Source organism: Anneissia japonica, unplaced genomic scaffold (genome assembly GCF_011630105.1).
Source record: "Anneissia japonica isolate Jap-2015-1 unplaced genomic scaffold, ASM1163010v1 scaffold6406_len342834_cov151, whole genome shotgun sequence".
NCBI lineage: Eukaryota > Metazoa > Echinodermata > Crinoidea > Comatulida > Comatulidae > Anneissia > Anneissia japonica.
The window spans coordinates 151,325-178,933 of record NW_022738763.1 but is presented as its reverse complement, the minus strand read 5'-3'; the positions used below and the strand labels follow the sequence as shown (position 1 = coordinate 178,933).

The window sequence follows — 27,609 nt, the reverse complement described above, 5'->3', positions numbered from 1 at the left end:
TTTAATTCAAAGTTTATTTGCTAATTACATACAGTATATCCTTAAAATAAATTACAAAAAATAGATAGATATGGTTTGCTAAAATACAAAAAGAAATTGTTGGAAACTTGCAACAACTAATTTTTATGTTGACTGTGATTGCAAAATCAATGCAAGGATGGCAAGGCAAACGGTATTCTGTGGAAAATATATTACACGACGTGTGATAAATTACCCATCCTTTCACAACATATGGCCTTGGTGGAGCTGCTGAACCGATTTCTTAATTCCTTTACCATTCTCCCCCTGTTGTGTAATTATATTACTGTGTGTTTCTCGTTGGCAAAACAAACACCTACTGAAAACAACCTAATCTGCATATTCACGCCACATGCATGATCTAGTGTCTTCGAGATTTTTTTTACATGAACGAATAAATATTGATGTGCTATACATCATCGCCACCCTTTAAAGGAAAAAAAATTCTTCAGATCAGATTTACAAATATGAAATAAAACCAGTATGGCTACACCACAACACAAAACAGAGCTACAGATCATGTCAAAGAAATATGTAACAAAAAAACTGCTGATAAAAAGAAATATATATCCACAGATATAAAAACTAGTTTTATTTTGTGTTCAGTAATCAACTAACTGTTTGCTAAAGGCAAAAAAAAAAATTATATTTTTTTGTTGAACGGTTATTAAATAAACAACTAGCTCACACAAGTGTTTTTTGTTGAACGGTTATTAAATAAACAACTAGCTCACACAAGTGTTAAGATATTGATTTTGTGGACCTGTTTTAATAACATCTCGCACACCAGAATAATAAATACAAATTGCATTAATATTGACCATCAGTCACAGAAGAAGCGACGAACATCATTTTCTTCGGCCAAAGATAGTTCGCCACGACGCACAGCCAGTTATGGTTGAAAGGTAACTGTATTAATTTTTTGCATAAATGCAAATGTGTTTCACAAATATGAACAACCAATCCCAGTTATACCTGGGAGGTGTTACATAGTTACCAAGTACTGTACTTGTTAAATAATCCTTATTTTAATCAACTGTTAAAGGTAATTTTTTGCAGGACTCCAAAATGTAACATAACAGTGATAACCAATTGAAAAGAAAAAGATCATAATTGAATACCTATTTAATTTAAAAAAAAAAAAAAAAATCTTACTCGCTTCCCAGCGCCAGACTCATGCTAACCTACCCATTAGAAATCAAAGTATAAGAAAAAAGTAAATTATTATAAACAAATCCAGAATTCTATTATTAAAGATATAAGGTCCATCTGTGACCTAATACCCTACAAAATGAAACTGCTCCTTTAAAAGGATCAATAAGTTATTAATCTTCAGTGTTACATAGAACAAAAACAAATTTGCCGGCTTAAATTTAATTACTGTATCATATAATTTTTTAATCAGTCAATCACCGGCTATGAAAAGAATACACTGTAGTTAAGCCATATCCAGACTATCAAATTTTGACAAAAAAATGTTAATGCCCATATATAGTCATGATGTGCCTATATATGGTCATGATGTGATGTCATCATGACCATATTTAGGAATGTCACATGTTATTGTCAAATAAAATCTGTATATATAATTCATGTTCTCGTTTTTTGTTGAAAGTTAATAAAATATAGAATGTAATATATTTATTTTTGTAATATTCCTATGTAATTTAATATACAACTTGCAAGCCATTAAATTTGTTAATGTTGTTAGGTTCATATAGATGGTACTGTATCTCTCTTAAAAATATGATGGAGAATGTTTACAAAAGTTATCATTTCAATTGCCCCCCAAAAGAAGAAAAAAAAAAAAAACTGCCTATAAAAAAACAGAGCTTAGCACATCATCCACATCAAATATGTGTCAGTCTGAAAACTTGAGGGAAACATGTTGGGTTACTACTAGACTGGCTGGATGCACAACGTTGAAACAGTTACCGTACTTCATATTGCAGACAAGAACTGTAAGGTGCATGTGGTAAGTACTGTTCATTACGGAATACGATGTTGCATCTGACCTGAGGAGTCCTGACTGAACCGGGGATCTACGGAACGAAAATAAACAATAAAGTAAAAGTTTCATTAAAGAACACAGCGCTCACATAATCTTACCAAAAAGATCGTAATCAATCATACTACATAATTTTTATCAATATATATTTTAACTCAGAGCCTGTTTAATAACTCAACAATACAAATCTATAAAAAAAATTAGCAGCACATGCTAACATAACAGGTTTAATGGCAATGCAATAATATAGCTTTAGTGAATGACTAAGAATCAGAAAAATGCACTATTAACAGACCATGCACATACAAATAATGAAAATGATAAATCAAAGTACCTGTAGAAATACAGTTGAACCCTCTTAATAAGGAAACATCTTTGGAACCAAAAAGTGTCCCTGGGGCCTAATAGGGGTGTCCCAAAGGAGGGATACTGTCTAAAGCTATGCTTCAAAAATAAAGAATTAAATATTTTAATTGTTTGCTTTGTATAATAATTCTGTTAATATTTTCAATTAAAAATTAGAAGTAAAAATTTTGGTGCCAATGATCAAATGCGTTTCCCATATATATGACCGACTCCTTCGACCTGAAAGGCCGGTGGCCCCAGGAACCAAACCTGACAGGAAAAAAAGTTGGCACTAGAGGGCGTTGTAAACAATGTCCAAAACAACTGAAGCTAACTCACATAGCCTGACGAAAGCTCGCAGAAGTTCACATCCATTGTGCCTTTATTATTAATAAACAGTTCTATCAAACACACAACCCTTTTGGCTGGTAATGAATATACCGTAAAAACCTTGAATTAAAGCCCAATGGGCTTAATCTCGATAAGAAGCCCATCTCAAATTAAAACCCCCCCCCACCTTCTTCAGTTTGCAAAAGTGGCCTTAAAAAGAAGCCCGTCTCGAAAAGAAGCACATGGACCTCCATTTTTAGATCGTACAGTAACACTATACATGGATTTCAAAGAAACAAAATAAATTAGTCATTTAGGCGACTTAATGCCAGGGGGGGGGTGGGGCAAAGAAAGAAGCCCTCCAAAGTTTGCAAAAAATAAGACGACAAGGGCTTCAATTCGAGGTTTTATGGTAGTCTATAAATGGTCAATTCAGTGTTGTTTTTTCCTGCATTTTTCTGTATGCTCTAACAATACAAAACATACAATTAAAAAAATATTTTTCTAGCCGAAATTTTTTTAAAAATGACAATGGCTTCTATAAATGAAACGCACCTAGATGGAAATCAGAAATATGGATGTAAAGTAAAACGTCCATTTTATGAAGATGGATTTTACGAATCATCGGTTTTACAAAAAAAAGTCTGATTGCGAACGTTTTACAAAGTGATAATGTATATTTTTCTTCATAATATCAAGTTTGACCTTTTATTTCATTTCTGGTATAATAATCACTATAATAAATTAAAACCTAACCAGAACACTGGTAGACCACGCTGCTACACTGTCGGTTCGTGCTATTTTCCAAACACCTCTTGGTACCAAGGGAGGATGTCTTTTTGTATATTCTGGAATAACTACTTCTTAATTAACTTCTTAAATGAATCCCAGAAAATCCCAGCAAAAGATTAACAGATTCTATAAATAAACAACTCAAATAGAAACATTTCTTTCTTTTTTACAAACTACCAACAGAAAAGTGCTTGTGAATTTAAACTGCTTTTCAATGGCATACTATAGCAGTTTGGTTAACGGCACACAGGTGTACAATTGCAGAGAATGTACCGTTGCAGAGAACCATATCTCAATGTCACCAACATGTGTTGTAGAGATGACATCTCGCAGAGCCAATGTTCGGTAATTGGCATGCTACTGTTATCTTATTAATGAGCTGATCTTTTGGTCGAGAGGTTAAGTGTTTTTTTAGCTGCAGATCCCGGTTCAAACCCAACGTCAGATCGCTCTGCTCCTCGAATAACCCTTGGATGACAATTAGGCAGGATAAGGGACAAAATATCTGTTGTAAATCCCCAGGGGTCCAGCCAAATTTTCCAATTTAAAATATTTGGAATTGGACAAAAAAGGAAAATTTAATTTAATTTGAATAGTTTTGTCCAAATATAGCAGAGATATATTTATCATTATTGATGTTTAATTCAGAGGAATTCTATGTCATACCACTTTCACTGTGTCAATTAATACAATGAATTTAATTCACAAATTATATTTTAATTAATTAACCACTAATAATCTACTAAAAATACACATTTCAATAAACATTTACTTTTACAAAACTTTGCACAATATTGTTCAAAATGTGAATACTTACTGAAAATTAATGTTTTAAATTTATTGAAAATAGTTTCTGCTAAAATTTTTCAAGCACAAAAGAGGTTACAATCCAACAGATAAATTTGTTACAGTACAAACAGAATATTAAATTTGAATAGATGACAAGCTTTTCAAACTACAGAGGGCACTGTTTACATAATTATAAACAGAAAAAAAGAGGGTGACATAATAAAAAAAGAAAATAATAATTTACAGTTACCACTAAGATTGATCAAATGCACCGTTACATGGTTTAAGGGTAAATATCAAGCTGGCAATCTTGAATTGAAATATCTTGTGAATTCAAAGATTGTTCGTCAGTGTTGACATTTGCTAAAGTGTGTCAATCTTTAATCAAACAAAGTCTTGAATAGAACCGCAGCATTTGATCGGGTAATCTCCACTGTCGAGCAACGGCACATCTTCAGTTGGTTTAATTACTCGGCAACACATAAACTTGTGGAGATCTTAAGACGCAGACAACGTAAATTGCCATTAACTAATAGGCTTGCGAGTTCTAATGAGTAGATATGACTTGTGGAGATCCGCTTCTGAATATCAACTGCTTTTAATATTCGCAGCGGGTTAAATCAATCTGTTTTAGCGACTTGCCAGATAATACTGAATAATCTCCAACAAAAAAAAACTTTAAATTCTACAATCTGCCTTTTAGCCGTGAGAGCAATCGCCACAAACCAGATTAGAATCATTACCGCATTAATTTGCAGAGGGCATAAATTAAATTTTGCCACAATGCATTTCTCGCCAGAGATTAGCTTTTACATTATAATGTAAAGTAAATTTAAACATGACAAGCGCATGCTTATAGTTACACAAGAAAATGTTGCATAGTTTTTCTATATCAGAATGTCCCACAACTCAGAGCGAATAAATTAAATTTTCCCACAATGCATGTCCCACCAGAGATAAAATAAACAAAATATTCTAAACAGAATGTCCCACAATGCATAGTGCATATGACTTTCCTACAATGCATTCCCCACAAGAGATTAGCTTTTACATTATTATCATGACATAAACTAAGCTAAAGTTACACATACACAAAATGTTCATACTATATTTTCTACTAATTACTTTAGAGGTCGTTCACAATTATCAACATTTTTGCAAGTGTACAAACCCATCCCCTCCCCTCTGAAAGTGTACATAAAAAAATGTTGATTTTGCAAAACCATTCTCCATTTTTTGGTGAAGTCAACTAAAGTAGGCCATAACGGTATATATATTATTATTACATGTTATTTTGAATAACCTTTTCATGCATCACTATCTAAAAGTGTACAAATTTGTCTACCCCTCCCCCTAGTGTACTGTTTGTACCCCTTACTAACAAGAAAACAAAACAGAAAAAAAGATGTCTCATGATGCATTGCCAGCAAAAGATTAGGACCTACAGTACTTTATTAAACCCTGACAATAACTTGGGTAAAGTTAAGTAGACACACAGTATATTTCCAACTACCAAACCATCATAGTAAACAAAACAAAAATATTCCAAAAATGCCTTGCCGACAAGAGATTGTTGAAGAATATTTACTCTTACAAGAACTTGAGTATTACAAATACAGGAAGTTTTTGTAGGACAGTATATAATCCGTTAAACCCATGTAAACAAAAGAAAACACCCAACAACTGGTAGATTAAACTATTGAAAGAGGAACGACAGTACTGCTTGTGACATACAGCTATGTAGGGTCATGCAACATAGAGGTGGGGTATAGTAACACGCATAGATAGGGTGGTAGGGGTAATAACATGCACAGGCAAGCAGATGGGTGGGGTGCAATATCATACACAGGCAGGTGGGTGGGGTGTAGCAACATACATGAGCAGGTGGGTGGGGTGTAGCAACATACTATGTATTAGTAGCAAGGCAGGTAGGCTATTGTAACACTGATAGCTACTATATGTAGAGTAAAGTAGTACCATGCACAGCCAGGCAAAGGATGATAAGGTAGCAAACATACACATTCTACCAAACAATAAAGCTAATAAACATGGCGGAAGGAATGGAGAATAGCATTGTGCATCTCATTCTAGGTTTACCTGTAAATGTTTGATGGAATTGAGGAATTTCATGAGGTAGATGTTGTTGCGCATTGCCATGCATAGTGTTAAACACGCCACCTGCAGAATATCATTTCACGTACAAAGTTAAATATATGTACATAAATCACAAATTGCATTGTATATGAGCTTCATAATTAAATGGCACAAGCTTGCGAAAAAATAAAATCAAAAATAAATTTATTAGTACACACCAAGTTTTAATTTTTTTTTAGTGAAATGATCAGTTATGATGGCAGCAGTCAAAAGTCTTCCGCAACCTGAGTCTCCCGAAAATTGGGACGTCCTCCTGGACTCCCGCAAGAATCTATTAAAATAATCATCTCCCGCAAATTCATAATATTTGCATGTTTTCACTGATTTATTATTTAATGTCTTGTTAGGAGGGGGCATGGAAGTTGCCCTGGGACCCCTAATTTTTTTTTTCCAAAATTATAAATATATTTTTTTTAAATGGAGAAAAAATAGAACATGATATTCAAATTTTAATCTGAGAGTGCCATTTCTGGCCATTTAGAGGTTCCATAATCATAAATTTTCTTACTTCAGCACCAACACTATGGTGGGGCTGGGGTGGTCTAGACCCACCTTCTGTTAAAGTTCCCCTCTGGCTCCCCCTCTATTTCTAATTCCTGGTTCCGCCACTGCAGATCTCTCGACTTTGGACCCGTTTTAAATTGACACCTTTTTTTAAGCTTATGGTCGGGTTACTACCAGTTTTCAGTAAGTTAAGGGGTTAAATAAGCTTTTGTAGCAAGTAGGAATTGAAACAGCAAAGCATTAGGAGAGTTTTTTTTTATTGTATTTCTTACTGCATCCTACGCTCAAACCATTACATTTTGAACATTACAGTTCACAAGTAACGTCACATATTCCACCATTGCAGGTTGCTATTTAGGATGCATACTTAAAGATATCTTAATTTAAATTTTGATAGATCCCACTACAAGCTAAATTAAAAAAAAAAAATTATGACAAATTTTAAACTCATGGTCAAATCTGGGTCAATGTATACTAGTATTAATTTCTTAAGTTTTTATTTATTTTGTTAACTAAAACACAGTGTGTATTAATATTATAAAAATATTTTAATGGATAGTGGAGTTTTAATTATTTTAACTGTGTACACTGGAATCAATTTTCTACAATACTTAATTTAAGAAATTGAACAAATGTGCTTTTAATTTAATATTTAGTTTGCAAATATTTTTATCAATCATTTATTGTTTCAGTTCAATCAGGATTCTCATTTTGGTAATAATAAATTAATAGAACTTTAGTCAAACAGTTTAGCCAAAGTCCTCGCTTCTAAAAAATGACCATTATATTTAATTATATAAAACGCAAACATTCTTTTTTTATTGAACAGTTTCTCCTTAATTTGACTTTGATTATTAAAATATATTTTTCTCTAAGTTCAAAAGAAGAAAAGGAGTGCAAAAAAAGCAAGCTGCTGCTTTTGACTAGAAAAATTGCATTTGCAGAAAAAAAAACAATATTATCTATCAATTAACACTATAAATATTGATACACATCAATAATTATAATCAATGTATATCAGTACATATCGATATTTATCAATACCTATATCTACTTACTTGATCCACCTTGAGTATAGTAAAATGTTCCGGGAGCTGGGCCGGTAATGACGGCTTCTGGTGACGTTTGATTTGCCGACGACTGTTGTTGTAAACTATGACCCGGTGACCCCTGACCTACAGACATTGCAAAATTTCCAGAATGCTTCATGGCCATGTCTGCGAACTGCATTTGAAACCCTGAAAACTGTTGCATTGTGTAGTTATTGGCGTAGTTTAGACCAAGTAAATTCATTTGTGGTACCGCCCCCACTGTTGTCGGCTGCTGTTGCTGCGGACTTGTCGGATGATGGAAAAGCGACCTTGCCGACATCGTCGAGGGACTACTTGGTGACGTTCTGGGAGACATTGGAGAATGGCCCGAGGCAGCCATGGATGACGGTCCGGTTGGAGATTGACTATTAAAGGGAGAGGGACTAGTACGATTCGTTTGTTTTACATGTTGCGACAATGGTTGCTTCGGCGCCGAGGATGATAGTCGTTGGGGAATGACGCTAGCATTGCTGCCCCGTTGCTGTTGCATGTACCCACTTGTCTGAACAGTTCGTTTAGGTGAAACATGCTGAGGTGTTAAAAATTGTTTGTTTGTGTTACTCATTACTCCAGGAGAAGTATTAACATCCTTAGAGGGCAGTTTACTGCTTATTAATGAATCCTTATCTTTGGAAACAGTATGTCCATCATGGATTGTAGTATGGAACATGTTTTTATGTTGCGTATTTGTCGCAAACTGCGTTGCATGAGTCGGTAATTGTTTTGTTTTGTCTACCATTTTGAGGTAGGAATTTCCTGACCATTTAGGTGTCACGTTATTAGTTCCTTTCGGCATTGTCAATGGCGTACTTGCAGTACTTGAAGAGTTGGCGTAACTTTTCTGTTGAGTTCCTTGACTACTATGCAGCGACATATGCTTGGTTTGATTTGCCAAGTCCATATTTACAGATTTTAATAACTTTTTATCCAATAAATTCATTCTAACAACTGGTTGGGTATTTTTGTCTTTGTTCAATGTTTTCAACTGGTTCAAACCAGATATACCTACGCTATGCTGCTGCCGAGAGTCACCCAAGCTTTTCAAATTCGTGCTTTTACCGGATGCATCACTGTGTTCCATTGCAGCTTCGGCGAGCAACTCAAATGCAGACGACATATCTGGCGGTTTTAAATCAGAAAAACCTTCCTGTGACCCCACCGAATCTGCTGCCATTTTAAGATTTTTCGCAATCAAACTATGTACAAACGAGTCATTAAAGTTTTTGTTGTTCGCAGTTTTTATAGCATTCAGTTGGGGTTGATGGCTATTGGTATCTTTGGCATGGAGGTGTTCAACACTGTGTTGATTAGAGCTTTGTGTACCCATTACGGGAGATGTTTTACCAACATTTCCACTCAATCGCAACGGTAAATTTGCAGCACTTGTGTTGCCAGCAGCCTTGGCAGTGGAAGAGTATATCACTGAGTAATTTGTTGCGGCATTGTTCTTATTTGCATAATCAAGAATAGTGGGGACATCTTTCTGAGCGTTGTCAGCTTTTTTCGTGTGCGCCATTTCCTTCAGGATACTACTGGCGTAGCTCAGACCAGCGACAGCTTCGGATGGAGCTGGATTTGGAGCACTAGATGGGGTTTCTGGTGGAACTGGGGATGGTGACTTTTTTGCAAGTTGGACCTTGTGCAAAAGTACAAACGGCTTTTTTGGCTTCACTGGGTTTGAGGATGTTAAGTGTTGGTGAACACTTCTTGATTCTTTAAAAAGCATTCTAAAAAAGGAGGAAAATAACAATTTTAATATGATAGAAAAAATGTTCCATCTTAAGTTGATGTGGAAATACATTTTAATAGTCCATCCACACTATCACGTTTCATGTGACAAACTTGTGTGAATCACCCTATTTGTCACATACAATTTGACAGTGCGGAGAGAACTTACCACTGGCGATAATTTCTGCTACCATCAGTCAATCGAATTTCAACCATTGTCAGAATTTACCGCAATCAAAAAGGCAAGGAAATACTGGTATTGACCGTTTTCAACACAAATTTCTTTGCTTCTATTAGGCTAGCTAGCCTTCTATTGTTTTTGGCTTGGGTCAAGAGGTCATAGTTCTTGCTCACATATAAACCTTTATGCTAACTATAAATTCTCTATAATTACCATTTGAAATTGTATCTAATATTTTGCAATCGCGACCTCAGAATGGCTGCATCGCAACACACTACACAGCTGAGAAAGTGCTTGAGTTGTATTCTTAGCCCATCGCAATGTCAAAAAGCTAAACATGATAAATTGGGTGAAATCTGGTATAATTAAGGGTTAAAAGTAACCCTTTAATTTCTGCTTTTGGTTATCAAAAATAGCCAAGAATATCCAAGACTCTCTTAATACCAGTAGGCAGCCATAAGACTCATGAAGTCAAGACTGCCTATTGACTGTGTACACTCAAGTACCGTAGCTGCAGTATGCTAGGCTTCGTCACGAAGGATAAATTTTCTGATACAGTACCATGCTATGTTAACATGGCAGCATTAGGCACTTTTTGATTTTCACGTCAACATAGTTGACATCTTGACATGTCATTTTCAAGTAGTGCGCATGCGTTTTTTTCACCGTCGACCCAAATCTACTCGCCCTGTTGACTGTATGACATCATATTTTCAAGATGGGTGATACCGGACACGCTGAAAGGAGCTTACTAGGCCTAAGCAGAGGCCTAATTCTATGCAATTTTCAAGTAATTTCATCTCTGACATCGAACAAGTTTAGAGTTTACAGGTCGATTAGCATTGTACAAAAGCACAAAATTTTCATCGTCAAGCACATTGCTGAAACATCCGAAGAGGATCGCATCTCGGACTCTATGAAGGTTCGCCATGATGGTAAGGCATGATCCTTGCTCAAAAAGTCATCATGTTGACTCCTTATCAACTGAAATCGAAACTGATTTCAGCGGTGGATCACCATGAGCAGTGAACACATTGATGATCGCCTGCAGTCGACGTGAACGTGCTCGTCGTTCACTCAATCGAAAAGTTCCTACTACCTCAAGTAAAGTTACAACTCTGAGGCAGAATAAAGAAAAAAAAATAAACAGTAATAAATGAATAAAAAAAAAAGCATAGAAACTGCAACAAGACCCAGCAATACATACCTGCTAAACGAATGACATCAAAAAAACTTTACCCTACACCCTACTTTCTTCCACTTCTAAGACCTGAAACCAACCTCAAAGTGAGCTAATGCTTTCCCATAATAAAATCCTCACCTTGTCTGCATCCAACCTTGAGGCCAAAACCCTTTAATTTCTGCTTCTAGAAAGGCCTTGAGGTAGTCTTCAGCTGACTGTGACCGGCTCTTCAACATCTCGTAGGCCCTCACTTTCACTATCACCACCTTGCACAGCAGATCCCTGCAAGCATGATTAAGCACATATATTAATGTTCACTGACTGCATCAAACTATAAAATGAGTCTTGCAATCACAAAAACCTGAGTACTGTCACTAAATGTTAAACTGAACAATTACCATAAGAATGTGGCAATATTGTATACTTTAGTACAGAGAGGCTGCAATCATTTTTCAAATGACTTTGGCAAAGTTGATTCCAGTAAATGATCTACTGTAAAATCTCGAATAGAAGCTCAATGGGCTTCATCTTGAGAAGCCAATCTTGAAATGAAGCCCGTTTTTAGTTTGCAAAAGTAGACTCGAAAAAAGAAGCTCATACACAGCAAAGCACAACACAAGACAACAGGCACACAATCAGATTCAAATCTTAAGACCTGTCCACACTACCAAATTTTATTTGAGAAAAACATGTGGCAAGCCAATTTCATAGTGTGGACGAGCTTTTCACTGAAATCCCATCGAAAAAATTCATTTTTTTTTTTTCAACTGGTGATGGACGAAAATTAAGTAAAGTTTTATTCATGTCTCCTCGCACGAATAAACGCTTTACTTGAATAAACACCCCGCCTCAAAAACCTTTCTTAACAAGAAATGCCCTGGGGCGTCTATTCACATAAATATGTATGTATTTGTTTCTAACTTGAATCCTGACCCTACGATTGCAAGCCCACAGCTTAATTGCTACGCTTTACGCTTTCATCTCTTCACATTAAAATACCATACCTGAGGGTGTCAGTCCATATGAATTTTTTCCTGGGAAGAGAGCTTTTGATTCCAGTTTTGTTCTTGTCTCCACCGCCATCATCATCCTCTTCGGATTTAATCTCTTCTGGTTTCTCTTTTCCATTTATTATCCTGACAAAGTACAACAAATGTGGTATCAAACAATTGTGGCGAATACAAGCCAAACCAGTCACTTGTCGCAAATCATGTTTTAGAAATAATGACCAAAACATGCTGAAATGTCAACATTTTTGAAATCTATTTTATTGCACTAAACTAACCTTTATATATCTATACATTATGCTATGCTGTTATTTTGCCTATTTTAAATGTTAAAACACCATTTTTTTATGATTTGGTGATGGTCTGCCTGAGAAATGCCCGAAATCATACACTTCGAAGGCTGATTTCTCAAATATTGTTCTTTATACAGCTGTATGTTTAAACTCCTGTAACTTCATAAGGCAATGTCAGATTTAAATGATTCTTTTACCATTTTATAGCACTTACTTTAATTTTTAACCCGGTTTTAATAACAAAAAAAATCAATTTTTGCGATGAGTGACTGGTTTGGCTTGACTTTGCCACAATTTAATTCTAGCAAATGCCTATTTTCTAGAGTAAAAATTAAGCAAATTAGTGCGTTTTGAGAGCAAAGTTGGAAGAGTGACCCTAAGCCTGGCCACATCAAGCTTAGGATTACTAAATGATAATATCCTTTATACATTATACACTTTGTCTTTGTGTGCTCTTTTGAAACAGGGGAAAAATTTTCACCAAAATGGATTTATATATAGAGTAAAACAGTCGTGTCATCACAACACCAGGTTGTGTCCTTTGTTGTCAACCAGACGTTGGTTACCATTCATTTAATCGTAAATTAAAATTTACAAAGAAAAAAATAAGATACAACATCTTAATTACGTTAGAAATTGGGATCAATGGTCTGTAAGTGGAGAAAATGGCATCCAGTTGAACGCATTTTGGGTCGTCAATAGCAACAGAATAGTATCATGTGGTATCGTGACGTAACACTGTAGTACTCTATGCAATGGATTTTCATGATCAATTTATGTAATGGTGTAACAGGATACATACTTATCATATTTTGCTTGGGTGGCTGCTTGGCACTCTTCTTGGTAACGTTCCAGTAGAGTTGGCATGGCCTGACCAACCGCTACAAGAATTAAAAACAATGTTTTAAAGTCAAACAAGTTAATATCATGGACATTAAGAGCTGCTGCATTGCAAGCAAGTCAACGAAAGATTAAAGGTTATATTTATAATGCACAAAATACAATTCAACTGCTGGCCTACAAAAAAAAAAATTAGCAGAATACACTAAGATTTGTGTATACAGTAAAACGTTCATTTTACGAACCTCGTTTTTACGAATCGTCGATGTTAGGAATGGTCTTTGCCCCTGATGACGTCATTATCGACCAATTATTACCATTAAAGAAGTCTGATTGCACACGTTTTAAAAAGTGAAAAAGTATATCTTTTCTTATCAAGTTTGTTGTATTTATATAATAATAGTTCGATCTTTTTTTTTCTATTTCTGGTATATTAATCACTATATTAATGTAATAAACTTAACCAGAACAACGAACTACCAATGCAAGTGTCGTTGGATTGAGGGCACATGTTCACAATGATGAACGAGAGTGTTGGGGTCAGCAACTTATTGACATCGTGAATGCTAAATGTGTCATGTAAACAATGCAATTCGGCGATCTAACAACTAGAAAGAACACAATAGAAAGGGCCATAAAACATGCAAATGTTTGAATAAGAGTTAAAATAATATTTTGTTAAGTGGAAGAAAGTCAGCGATTTAAATAATTTGGTTTTTATTGAAGCTAAATTCTGCTAGGCTCTAGCTGCACTGCCGCCATCAGCCTATCGGCACTCGATGTCAAAGGATACTATGCCTAGGTATTGGTAACTGACACCCGATCTAGTTTACAAATTTTTCGATTTACTAACACCCCTTGGTACCAAGGGGTACGTAAAATGGACGTCTCGCTGTATATAATTTGATTCACAGAATTAGCAACAACTGCTAAGTAACAAAGACTGTTTAAGTGGTCACAAGAACTGCTTAGCAACAACATGAAGTAGGTTTAGTCGCTAATTTTCGACATAGGACTAAAAACATTGTAATTTTCGGACTTTTGGACAATAGAATTACAGGAATCTAATTTTAACAGATGCATATATATTTAACTTATAGCTTTTAACTACAAATTCATAAAATTAATTGCATCCTGCCTGTAAAATGTAATCATCCTTTTGCCGAATTTACGCTAGTTTTCGACACCCCCTCGGAGGCTTTAGCAAGTGCTATTTTTGCAATTTTCATCTCTTGGCAAAATACAAATTTATTCGCCTAACAATAATAGAAATGTTAAATAATAGTTATTTTGAAACTATTTTACTGTAAACTATCCTTTTACTATAATGGAAGTATACAAAATTAGACCAGTTTGTGATCGCATGTCTTACAAAAGTAGCGAAAAATGGTCATCTTTGTTTTAGGACGCCCTCTATAATTTCATAGTAGTTAACGATAGGGTGTCGAATAATAACTAACCTCTCTCTTCTTATTTGCTACTGTAAGCCATGTGACAGCGGCGATGTTTCGATCTCAACGTTTTTAGAATTAAATTTTCTTTCGACTAAATGGGATAGATTTTTCCACTCTGAAGTTATCAATTTTAGATGTAATATGACACCATATTCTTATTCTCCCTTAGTAATATCATATTTCATAAAAATTTGAATTCATAATTTGAAAAAAAAAGTTTTTTTTTGCGGGCAGTGTCAGTGTTTCACACTGTTTGCATCGTAAAATATCATCATTTTACCAGTGACATATAAATGGATAATTAAAAAATCGTTATTAAATCTGGGGGTTGGGAAAGGGGGGGGGGGGGGTTTGAAAACTGAAGTGGTCGAAAACTAACGTAGGTCGAAAATTAGCGATTTACCCTTGCCAATAACAAGCTTGACTACAGCCCAAACTTTATTGCCATTTTTTAGCAACAACAATTGCTTAGCAACAACAATTGCTTAGCAACAATAAGTGCTCAGCAACAATATCTTACTTAGCAACAGTAAGTTCTTAGCAACTATTAGTGCTTAGCAACAATTGCCAAGCAATAACATGAGCTTGACAACATCACTGACCTTCTCTGAGTTTTTGCAGCGGTGCTTTCAGTTTACTATCTTGCTGACTAAGCCTCAACTTCTTAGCTCTCTTCAAAAGCGTCTCTTTGCCACAAGGTAAATGGTGGGATAGATGGCTATACACGGTTGACCTTGTCCCACAAGATAATGCCCGCAGTTGCGTTTCAATACTAAAATACAAAATGATTAATAAGGATGGTTATGAATATTATATTATAACAATTAATGTCAATATCGCATGAACAATTAATAATCTAAAAAAATGACTTATTTGTCAAAACAAATAAAATAATATTGTATCCGATATATTATGAGCTCATTGTTGACGACCCTGTTCCAGCAGAGATTAGGTTCTAGGACATTATATTTCATGTAAATCTTAACAGCCCAACATTATTTTTTTTAAATAAATTTCCCGCGACGGCCTAGGCCCTGACTGCCAAGTAGGCGTAGCCGGGACAAAATGCCTCAATTTTAAGGTGTCGATGCATGACTACGCTTGTTTAATTTTCTGCATACCTAAATAAGTTTCGTAACGATAATCTTTATATGATTTAATGAAGGTATTCTGTTCTAGAGGCCTAAATCTTTTGCCTTGTTCTTTGCGTCTCAAAATAGAATAAAATAAGCCTAGGGCCTGAGCCAATGGGCCTAGCCTACTACTTTACTGTAGAAGTACTTGTGTGTGTAGGCAAAATAAAGCCTATATGTAGAAGTAGCACTTCTTGAAGAGTATTTGGTCAAGGGCACATACTACTACTGTAGCTAGGGTAGTTCTACTAGCTGGCTACACATCTATTAGGCTATTTCAAGTATTAATGTAACACCTCCTTGTTTAGGGGTGAAGTTCAAGGGCTTAGAAGACAGGTGGGCTATATATAGCTAAGTTCCCTTTATGCTCACAAAGTTGTAAAATTTGGAACACGTTGATTGGTTGCCGAGTCTGCTGCAATTAGGTAAATATGGCAACCTACATTACGTCATTCCCTTCATGATTCCATCAGATCAATTTTGCTAGCCAATTAATGCAAGTACGTATGTTCAGTCCAAGATCTCTCGCTCGTGGTACAATTGAAAAAAAAAGAAAAATCTGTAGCAAGTCTAGTTCCAACATTGCTTCATTCTTGTTTTCGCTACAAAATGACACGCATGGGATGCAATTACGCATTGGTACAGGTATTGACAACATCATCGGACCTTTTCAACCGTGTGAGCAATTTTCTAGGAACTACTTCACACATACTTGATGCAAAATCATGATACAAAAAATAATATTAATAGCAAATTATAAAATAACCGGATATAACTAGAACTTACTCTAAAAGTAGGTCATTAACTTCACTGGTGAAAAACTTGCATTTCCCTTCTTCTGATTTCCTTGCAGCCTGCAAATATAATTTCAATTTTGTAATTAATCTAAGGCCATGTGTCTGACTATGTATTATCATAGTGATACTCAATGCTAACCTGCAACTCTAAAAGTTTCCAAACGAATGATATATAAATGTGACCTTTGGCCTATAGTGGAGTCTCCCGGAAATCGGGACGGCCTCTCCCACTCCTGCAAGCAAGGAAGCTTCCCCACGGAAAAAAACTCATCTCCAGCAAATTCATAATATCTGCTTGTTTTTTACCACTTTATCCTCATTTGTCATATGGAAGTCAGGGCCGATGCGTATCAGCATGCGCAGCAAAATAAATTAAATATGTTAAGGAGGACATTTAACCAGATCTCCAGGAAGGGTTTTCTTCCTACTTGGAACCCCTGGGAAGGTGTATTACATGGTGGCAAGGCTTTCAAACTTTCAACTATCATTGTATTGCGCCATGTTCTTTATAGAAAACGACACTATATAACTTTTTTTGATTGATTGATTGATTGATTGATCACCATTATTATTATTCTTGTGGCATGTTTACCGTCACAAACCATGCCAGAATGTTTACAGGTCAGGAAAGAATATAGAAACAACGAAAGAAAGCAAAGCCAAGAACATTCAAATGCTTAAAGTCAGTGTAATGACAGCCTATGGGAAAAATAATCAACACTGAGCACTCCTCGGGGGTCAGTATTTGCATTCCTATGGGATAAATAAGTCATGTTTAGTAGCTAATATAATTGGACCATCAGATGTAGTTTTACAAATGTAGTTGACAATCAAATTTCTGAAATCATTCCCTCTTTACAGAAAATGGAATAAGTTAAATTTCTTCCTGCAAAATGCTGCGCCAACTAGCGAAGTTCACCAGTTGATCTACTTGTCGTACCTCACGAATTGAAAAATTAGATTTCTGAGATAAGAGTCAGTTCAATTTCTTTGTGAAAAATGCTAACTCAATCCAAACTTTCAAAATCAGCAGCTGATTTATTTGAAGCATCTGATGTAGTAACCATTGCAGATATGAATATGATATGAATATATAATATTGCATGTAAACGCACAGACAGTGGTCGTCTGAACGTGAATTCTTGCCCTGTAGGTTTAGGGAAGACTCAGCAGTAATGATCTAAAAATAAATACCGTGTTTGTTTTGTGTTTCATTACAGTTGATGGGAATAATTTTCATTACTCAGATCCTAATCTTTTTAAAAACGTGCACTCAAGACGTACTTTTTGCTGCTTTTTCCTTTTGTGTTTTTATAGTTATATCTGTATATTTGTATTTGTTGTTTGTGTGACTGTACTATTGTAATGCATGGGTTCCTGAATAATGACTGATTTTATGCCTACCACTGTTTTCCTGAATTACTGAGGCTTCATAACCGCAAGGGAAATGCGCAATATAAATACCAAATCCAGTACCAGATTATGGCGATGTCCTTTATGCATTGGTGTATGGGATGAAACTATGAAAAAAAAAAGGCCTGGCAGTCGAACATGTTAAAGCATACCTCTTTTATCTTCATTATGTTCAACTTAAGTGGTTCCTTTAGCCCCTCTGGACATTTAGTGTACCCTACACTAGTAGAATCTCCCTCATTGGCGGAAGCACTCATCTCGGCATCACTCGCCATTCCCATAGTATTCTCCACGTCCATCACCATCACATCCCGCATAGCTTGCTCCATTTCGCTGTCGAGCGGCAGGTTGAAGCTGCCCATGAGGTCTGCGGCTTCCTCTTCAAGCGTGGTGATGCTCCCGTTGTTCAGCGTTGGTGCTACTGGAGTCTTCGCCGTTGCTTTACTGGAAAAACCAGAGTTCACCTCGGCTTTCCGCTGAAGCAGCTCGGCAACTGTTAGAGGGTTAGACTTATCCTTCTTTTTCTTCTTCTCACGTCTGAAATTATATTTCAAAAATACAAAATTTTAGTCAATGCAATTTTAAGATTGGAGCTTGGGTCCCAGGGGCCATATCTAAACCTACTTGTACATACTACAATATTTATCTATATACCAGTCTCTAGACCATTATTATTATTTTTTTATTATTTATTTAGGCGCACAACACGTGCTGCCAAGGATTGTCAATAGCGAATATCACTGTTCTACTTGTAGGTGACAATGCTATGCAAAGTATGCCTTGTTTCAAAAGCACCTTTTTGAGGTATACTCTTGTATTGCTGATCACGTCTAGGCTAACACAACCACGCTGGCATAACTGGATGATACTATTTGCATGTTTGATGACTGTCAGGGATATTTAAAAAATGGACGATTTCATCCATGAAAGAGGCCTAGATCACCCTGATATCTACTTGTGGAATTTGTTCTTATTTGTGTTTGAAAATAGAAATAAACCTAGGGCCTTCTACTCTACCAAATATAGTTAGTAGGCCATCTAGATTAGATGTAGTAGGGGACCTATTATTGATTTGATGCAGGCCTACGTAATACCTCCCTGATTTAATACTGCCATAGCAAAGGAAGGGCCCATGCTTCTGCTATGGTATATACTAGTTAGTACCGTAGTAATACTAATAGCTATCTAGGCTATAACTGGCATAGGGCATAAAGCTTAGCCTTTATACTTCCATCTTGAGTCTTAAGCACATCCTTACCCACGGAGTACAGGCCCAGGGTCTAAGTATGGTGGGTTGGGCTAACTGGGGTAAGTTCCCTTACTAACTGCTTACGAAGTTGTTGTCCAAAATTAAAAAATTTCCCTTCATAGCTCAGTCACTTGCAAATCGGTTCCAAATCTTTTCAAAGTTGCGGTTTCGCGGTCAACCTTGCTTCACTCGCTGGTCTTGGACCGAGTCTGTAACAACTACTACCAGACGCTAATTGCTTATGAGTTATTCTCACGTGTATACACTATCATGAAAATTTACGGACAGAGGGACATGTGGCTGACCTTATTTTGAAATGTGTGATTGCATACTTACCCAAGATGACCGCTAAGGTGCCGCTTGGCTTTCTTCTTGGACGTGTCCGCCATCGATGAGGATTTGCGCTTCTTTCTCTCCTTCTTGGACCCATTACGACTTTCTGATGATTTTGATCGCTTTTTCTAAAAAAAAAAAAAAAATGTATATTTAGTAAATAACAAATACTTTGAGAAAAAAAAAAATGATTTCGGTAAACTATTGCTCATACCTTTCCAGATTTATTATTTTTCCGTTTCTTATGTACATGAATTTCGCTGTCGTCCGAAGAAGCATCAATCTCCTTGAAGTCTAATTGGCCGGAATTGATGTAGAATCCACCATGTTGTGTATCCAGCATCGATGGTATCAACTCATCATACTACAAGCAGAAACATCAACAACATAATTCATAAATGGCACCCTCTAACAGATTTTCAAAATAAACAAGTTCTTGCAATCTTGAAAGCTTCAATGGGGGCAGCATAATAGAGGCAGTAGAGCTAAAAAAGATCTATTATTAATCAATCAACTATTAACCAATCAGCTGAGTGTTTCTAGAGCTCCTCATGAGGGCAGTATAATACAGGTAGTAGAGCTAAAAAAGATTAATTAATCAATCAACTATTAATCAACCATCCTCATGAGGGCAGTATAATAGAGGCAGTAGATCTAAAAAATATCTATTAATCAACTATTAATCAGCTGAGTGTTTCAAGAGCTCCTCATGAGGGCAGTATAATAGAGGCAGTTGGCTAAAAAAAAGCCTCCAAGTCCATCAGCCGAGTGTTTCTAGAGTTCGTCATTGGAGCTAAAAGTAGAACATTCTATCTAATTAAGAATTTGGAAATGTAGACTTGCTTTTCTGCAGATGTGCCTCCTAGCAGAGTTGGAATTTATGTAATTGTGCCCTCTACGAGATTTGCAATTAAGATTACAGGAACATTTTAACTGTATTTGTAGTCAAAATGAAAAATTACATTTTTTTTAATCAGTGTACAGTAGAACCCCTCATTTACGTACGGCAAGGGCCCAGAGCAGTTCGTAAATTTGGGTATTCGTAAAATCGGGGTTGACCCAAATTCCTATATACTTGCACTGGTACTACTTACACTGGCATAAACTAGGCCTACGCTAGGCCTACAGGCTTACGCAGCTAAGTCTGAGGGGGCCTAGGCCTACAGTAGGCAGCTTCTAAGCATTCTGATTCCACTCTAGGCCCTACACAAATTTGTTTTTGTCGGACATTTTTACCTTCTTAAATACCTAGATTGTGGATTTTACTCCAACACAACTTCCATAGATACTTGTTTATTATATATATTGATCATTCAATAAAACAATCAAGCACTGTGTTGAATTTTAAAGCTGAAAACGATGTTTGAAAGATAAATAAAATTTATCGCATGCACATGTGTTAAGCCATAAAAAACACTGACTTTGAAAAGGCCCGTTAAGAGGGCCTCCTTCACTTGAGAATTACATATTACTGTATAGTATGGTGTGTTGTGTTGTATGCATGCTAATAACAGTTACAATTCGAGCGGATTTTTTTTTTTTTTTTAATCTTTCGCTTCAATTTTTATGACGTCATCACCTTTATATTACGTTCGTAAAATCGGAAATTCGTTCGGGGTTTGTAAATGAGGGTTTCTACTGTAATAACTTACACATTCTGAGTTATCAACAAAGGGATCAGTTTCATCGTAGCCAAGGCCAACGTCAATTATATCTTCAATCTGTTGCCTCTTCTTTTTGGCTTTCTGCGGTCCCTATAAATTAAATAATATGAATATTTTATTAGTCAGATATTAAAGGTCGCCAGATAAAACATTGGCGACCTCACTTTGAAATAAAATGAACAGCCATGTTCAGTTTAAAGGTCAACTCAGACAGCGTCGTACGACACAGCCCAACGCAACTTATCATCAGGTAGAGTTTTGAGTCCGGAGAGTATCATGTCGAATATACTATGAGACAACAAATCCACTCCCTAAGTGTTATTACAAAACTAGAGCATTGATTGAGGGCGCTATAATGATCAGCTTTTCTAGTACTATCATTTTCATTATTATTAGATACATATGAGCATGAATTACTAACCAATTATATATTAATACTCTCGGTTGCAATGCATAATTATCAAATTAGAATTCATATAAAAGAAAATTATGGGTGGAAGTGGGTGGTTAGGGGAACACAGGGGTGGCGGTAGTTGCTTTTTATTATAAGGTATATAATGTGAGTAATGTATGAAAAATTAAGTGTACAAATTAAATATCAAGGATAAGCTTTTATCTAAAATATAACATAAAAGTAATACAAAGTTTTCAAATTTTATATAAAACATTATTTAGCCATTCCCTCGTAAATGCTATATTATTATTACTCATTTAAGCCTCGCATGTGGACATGCAGTGGCGTAATGCCTATGGTCCTTGGGAGACGAAGCACTGGGCCCCTCCTAATAATAACTAGCACTCTTCTAACAGAGGCATGACATTACATTATGGTCCAGCAAGACACCCCAAGGTCACATAGAATTTTAATTGAATTGTAATACTGTGAAGGGACATTTTCTCTTCCCCGGGCCCTGAGAGTCCTCCTTACGCCATGCCACTGTGGACATGCATCATATCACTGCTATAACAAAATAATGCTTAATGATTCTTTTTTTTTTTTTAACAATGTTTATTTCTTTTATTTAATTAGTTCTAATTGAGTGTTATGATAGAACTAATTATTCAAACTAAATCAGAATTACTACTTGGGCCAGCCTAGGTTCTAAAATCACAAAAAAAAAAAAAAAATATGAAAGAAACTGACCAATGGTGATTTTATTGTCTGTAGCAATGGCTACAGAAGCAGACAACAATGAAGTTAAAATAAGCTGATGTTTGCTGAACATGAGCTAGTCAAGCATAGATAAACCGTTGACCTTCAGGGCATAGATAATTGGCAAATATTAATAACAGAATATGATCATGTGACCGACTTTGGATACGAGTAGAAAGCCAACTTAATGGGATAAGGAAAAGAGAGTGAACATTAGTTAATGTTACTTCTATTCTTTAATAAAGTTAAAATTAAAAAGGTGATAAAATAATGTTCATTACAGTATTATAGAGATGTCAGTGTGTAGGTGTGTCTAGGATTAATTAATGAAGCCATGCACCATAAAATAGCCAATCATTTGGATGAAACATAGAGGATATTTCTATTTTCATGACTGTGGCAGGATTAAATAATCATACTGATACCAGTTTCATCTTAAAAGCATTTCTTAAAAAAATTAGTATTGCAATTCTAATAAATTAAATCTATAACATTTTTTAACAAAATCTAAATCTATTCTCTCTCAGTTAAAAATATTACACAATTTAAATAATTTACTGATTTTTTATATTTTTTATAAAAATCATTATAGCATTTATCAAACATCTTCATAATTTCCCATGTATAATTTCACCTGGAAAGGGGACTTTAATATTATGGTATGCTCAACTCTGTTCTTTGTTAATGTCCTATGAGCAGCGATGTAGGCCTAGTCAACAACATCTGGACACTTATTAAATATTCAATTTACCATGTTGTATTTTTGAATAAAATAAAGTGGAGTGGCTTAAAAAAATCTGCCCACAATGTCAATGACAAAATACCTGTGAGTTGCCCATACAAGGGTGTGATATGATGACCATGCCCATATATTGACAAAACAGCACACACATTTGAAACAGACAGAGCCTAAATTTGTCTGCTTTTCTATGAAATATTTTTTTTAATTTTTTTTTTTGTTTTTTGCTTTTCTGTTTATATAGTGCATATATCTACATGCTGCAAAAATTCAGCATTATTATTATTTATTTTCATTTTTATAATAAATTGTAAACCAATTTTAAAGTTATACGTACATATTTCTGTTCAAATTTCCTCGCCAAGGCTGCCATTCCTGTAAGGTCATCTTCTTCGAGCTCGTTGAATTTTGGCTCCGGTTGTTCAACCTCATCTCCCTAAATAAATGAAATATTTACAATTTTAAAGATATTGCAGAAAAATTTTACATTACAGTATGGCAATGTTACAGTTTGGTATTCAGAACATTTTTTTAGAACCATAGAAATATTTCAAATTGCTAACATTGTTGCTTTTTTAACATCTTTTTCCTACATAAACCACAAATGATCACAAATCAAATAATTTTTGTTAATTTAAAGTTGAATCATAAATATTTTATGATTGTACTACCAATAAACAATTATTGAAAGTTCAATCACTATTTTATGGAATAAATTATGTAAATTTGTTTGCAAAAATTGTCCAAAACATGACATTACTTTCTATCTGTAGTTGCCTAGGACTAAAATTAAAATAATTGTATTTTTAAGAAATATCAATTAAAAAAATAGCCAACAAAATTCAAATTTTTAAAGATATTTTGTCCAAAAAACAAAAGGGAAACAAATTTTAAAATTATTTGGAATATTGAACAATTTCAGTGTTAATTATATAAAACAAAAATTTTAATATTGTAGAATTATTTAAAAAAAAAAAGTAGTAAAACAAAATTTAAAAATAATTGATCAGCTAGCCTATCTACTGTCACAGTACAATATCAGGACCCAGCCTTATCTAATCATATGATGTACAATACATGAAAAACTTATTAAATTATGTAAAAAAAACTTCTAAAAATATTTTGCTTCACCAACAACCAACTGTATAAAAAAACATTCATTCATAGTCTAAGTTTATATTAACACATCAATTAAATTCAGTAGCATATTCTGTTGTAGATATTTCAGTCTAGGCCTAGCCTAGCGTATTTAAATCTAAACACAGCATTCCATAAATCTTTGCTATCAAAATCCTTTCCGAAATCCCACAAAAAAAATTCCCCATAAACAAAATTTCCACTCCATGTGCCTTGGCCTACTTCGCGCAACGCCAGTACAGCAGCAGAGAATGCAGCAGTCGTCATCGCTCAACACACCCTTGACCCTACACGCAAAAACCACCACATAACTTAATTACTCACATTAAACATGCATACACAATACGCCAAACGTTTATCAAATGACCCCTCATTCAACTGCGACAAATTTCGACCGAAATTCGTTCACTATTTCACTATCTTTTCTCTACTAACAACCCGTAATAAATAAGAACGCATTATTTCGCACGCAAACGGTATAAACAGCATCATCTACCTATTTCGAACATCACCCTTTTTTCTTACGATTCTGACACGATGTAGAATCAGTGAAAGAGAAAAATATGGCGACCAAATCAATTCTAATCGTCTTCCTGCTGTTAGAATAGGTTTGCCACATATTCTATATACCTAACAAAGGATAGAATCGGGGAAAGAAAATCTAGACAAAAATATTTGTCAAAATTCTAGTCGCACACGCCGGTGTACAGACTTTTAGATTCCAATACAAATCCTAATAAAATTCTGCAGAAAATTCACTGGAAAAGTAGATTAAGTTCGAGAACAATTTATAGTGAAATATAGGAGTTACTTTCAACATAAATTTCGTTGTAGAATTAACTTACCAGTGCATTTTTCATAAGCTGAGAGAAACTAAATTCGGAGCATTCTCGTTCGTTCGACTCGGCTAACGATAGTGTAAATCGTAGTGTTGGCTTCTTTGGTTTTGCCTCTTCCTGCTTAATAAAAGGTCCAACCGAAGAAGGTATAATTCTTCTTCTTTCTGCCATTGTAGAAAATCACATTCTGGTCCAGAAATCTACTTTAGGACAAAAATCCTTTGCAAAGCTTCTCTACTTTGAAAATCGGCCGCCATGATCCGCTGTCACATCACAACTGCGCATGCGTTATGCAACCAGACTGGAACATGGTCGCGCGAAATTTGATTTCCATGGTGACATTATGAATATGGATGAACTAAATTGTGTATGCATACAGGTGTATGTTTTTAACGCGTCTGTTCAATACACAAATTCTTGTTATTTAAATTAAATTAATAAATTAGAAATATTACATATAAAATTAGTAAATTCTATTGTAATAGTAGCCAAAAATAAATTAAATTAAACATTTTTTTTTCTTGTTTGAAACACCATTCATTATCCACTTCTTATTAGACAGATAAAAAAGTTGTTGATTTACCATAGCTATTTCATAAAATAATTTCTATTTAAGGCAAGACTTTTTTTATATCAAATTTAGTGAACCTGCTGCCTGTCAATAATGATGAATTCAAACAAAAATAACAATTGATTTTTGGACAATTAGTGCACCGTTTTGAAAAAAATGAAAATTTCAAAAAAAAAAAGAAGTTTTTCTTTATCTTTTTTACACCCACCACTCCCTTAAAATCGCCAAAAATAATATATGAAAATTTCTTCCTAATTATATAAATTCAAAGCATGTAACCATCCCATTACTACTGTTTATATTCACCAATAAAATTTCGTTTTTATTTTCTTCTCCGTCTGAATGTTTTTGGCAAAACTATCTGCTACATAATAAAACAAAATTTTATTTCTATTTTTTTTTCCGTTTTCCTCTGACGATCTTAAAAAACTTAAGTTTGTGAAACAAGGTATAAATAAGTCTCAACTAAATGCTAATAACTAGGCCTCTGTGTAAAGGGCCCAGAGTTTGAATGGGCCACCCTCATGCAGTGGTGGTTGTAGGATACCATCAGGGGACTAATTTCCAATGACGGCAAGCAATTGTGGCCTAGCCACAATTACATAAACTAAGAATTTGGATCATTTTATTAAGCTGCTCCAACATTCTAGAATGTACTGTATTTATACGCAAAACAAATTAATTTTTATTTTTAAGTGAGGTTTTTTTTTTGTCCGATGAGTTGTGGCCGTAGGGAACTTACCGCTTCCAATGGCGCCTCCAAGCTCTCATGATAAAACATTTTAATGACACCAAATTATTGACACAAATCATAAAGTTTCAAAGATTTAATTTTCACATTTTTGTTCCAAACTACAGTATTCAATTTACAAGATTTTACAAGGTCAAAAGCACGTCTGAATGAGTAGTAGCCTATTAAATATGTTGCCATATAAACCCTCCTATTGCTTCAACTATGCATGCCTATGTCAAAGGTCAACAAAACAAATAGTGAGCTTATCATTGTGTAGGCATGAATTTTTGTTGAAATTCCTTTAAAAAAAAAACATATTATAATACAGTTAAACTTGCCCAAGACAACTTTGCCTGACTCAAATAAGTCAAATTTTTAAGTCAAAGTCTAACACTTTTTCAATGCCATTGTGGATTCAACTTAAGCAAGTTCAACTACTGAATACACCGTCATAAATATAACTTAATACTGTCTTAAATGCCTTGTTTGTTTATTGTTATACAGTATAATTATATGACAGGTGAATATCATTGTAATGTACTTTGTATTTAGACACTGTATCTATAAAATCTTTCTACATTTTACTTTTATTCTTTCTCTTTCTTTCGTTAATTTCTCATATTTTTAGGAGTTTTATATTTTTTGCTGTATCATACTGTATTAAATTCAATAAATACACTTAGGTGAATCAAAGAAAGTACGGACCTATTTAAATCAATCCAGTGCCATTCGGAGTACTGTACCATTCTTACACTCTACCAACTAAGCTAAACTACTCTTTTTAGCAAAGTCTTCAGTGAAGTACTTTAGAGGCCCTGTCCAGACTTTCAAATATTATTTGACAAAATATGTGACAAGCCTAAATATAGTCATGATGACATCACATCATGACCATATACAGGCACATCATGACTATATATGGGCATACAACAGTTATGATGACATCACATCATGACCATATATAGGCACATCATGACTATATATGGGCATACAACAGTTTTTTGTCAAAGGAAATTTGATGGTGTGGACAGAGCTTAAATCCTTGTCCAGACTACAGAATTTCATTTCACAAAAACATGTAACATGCCTAAATATGGTCATGATGACATCACATCATGACCATATACAGGC

General features: G+C 34.8%; 1 protein-coding gene across 2 annotated transcripts; it reads right to left on the bottom strand.

Moving 5' to 3' along the window:
* Positions 1 to 1,595: 1,595 nt before the first annotated feature.
* Positions 1,596 to 25,463, bottom strand: LOC117117805 (ubinuclein-1-like). Of its 2 annotated transcripts, XM_033262272.1 has the most exons (14): positions 25,181 to 25,463; positions 23,536 to 23,634; positions 21,295 to 21,396; positions 19,857 to 20,006; positions 19,646 to 19,770; positions 18,213 to 18,597; positions 16,637 to 16,704; positions 15,320 to 15,489; positions 13,226 to 13,304; positions 12,128 to 12,259; positions 11,262 to 11,405; positions 7,999 to 9,758; positions 6,380 to 6,460; positions 1,596 to 2,060 (listed from the first exon to the last, which is right to left on the bottom strand). In XM_033262272.1, exons 1-14 carry the CDS (start codon positions 25,343 to 25,345, stop codon positions 2,008 to 2,010), a joined length of 3,513 nt encoding a protein of 1,170 aa, XP_033118163.1. In that variant the 5' UTR covers positions 25,346 to 25,463; the 3' UTR covers positions 1,596 to 2,007. The 2 variants fall into 2 exon arrangements, with proteins under 2 accessions (XP_033118163.1, XP_033118164.1); XM_033262273.1 differs by lacking the exon at positions 6,380 to 6,460.
* Positions 25,464 to 27,609: the final 2,146 nt, after the last annotated feature.

Excerpts from the sequence above, each read along its gene's own strand:
- LOC117117805 (XM_033262272.1), bottom strand. The coding sequence starts at position 25,345 with ATGGCAGAAAGAAGAAGAATTATACCTTCTTCGGTTGGACCTTTTATT. Across the intron at positions 12,260-13,225 it reads ACCCAAGCAAAATATGATAA|GATAATAAATGGAAAAGAGA; the intron begins GTATGTATCCTG and ends GTACTTTGTCAG. Across the intron at positions 9,759-11,261 it reads CAAGGTTGGATGCAGACAAG|AATGCTTTTTAAAGAATCAA; the intron begins GTGAGGATTTTA and ends CTCCTTTTTTAG.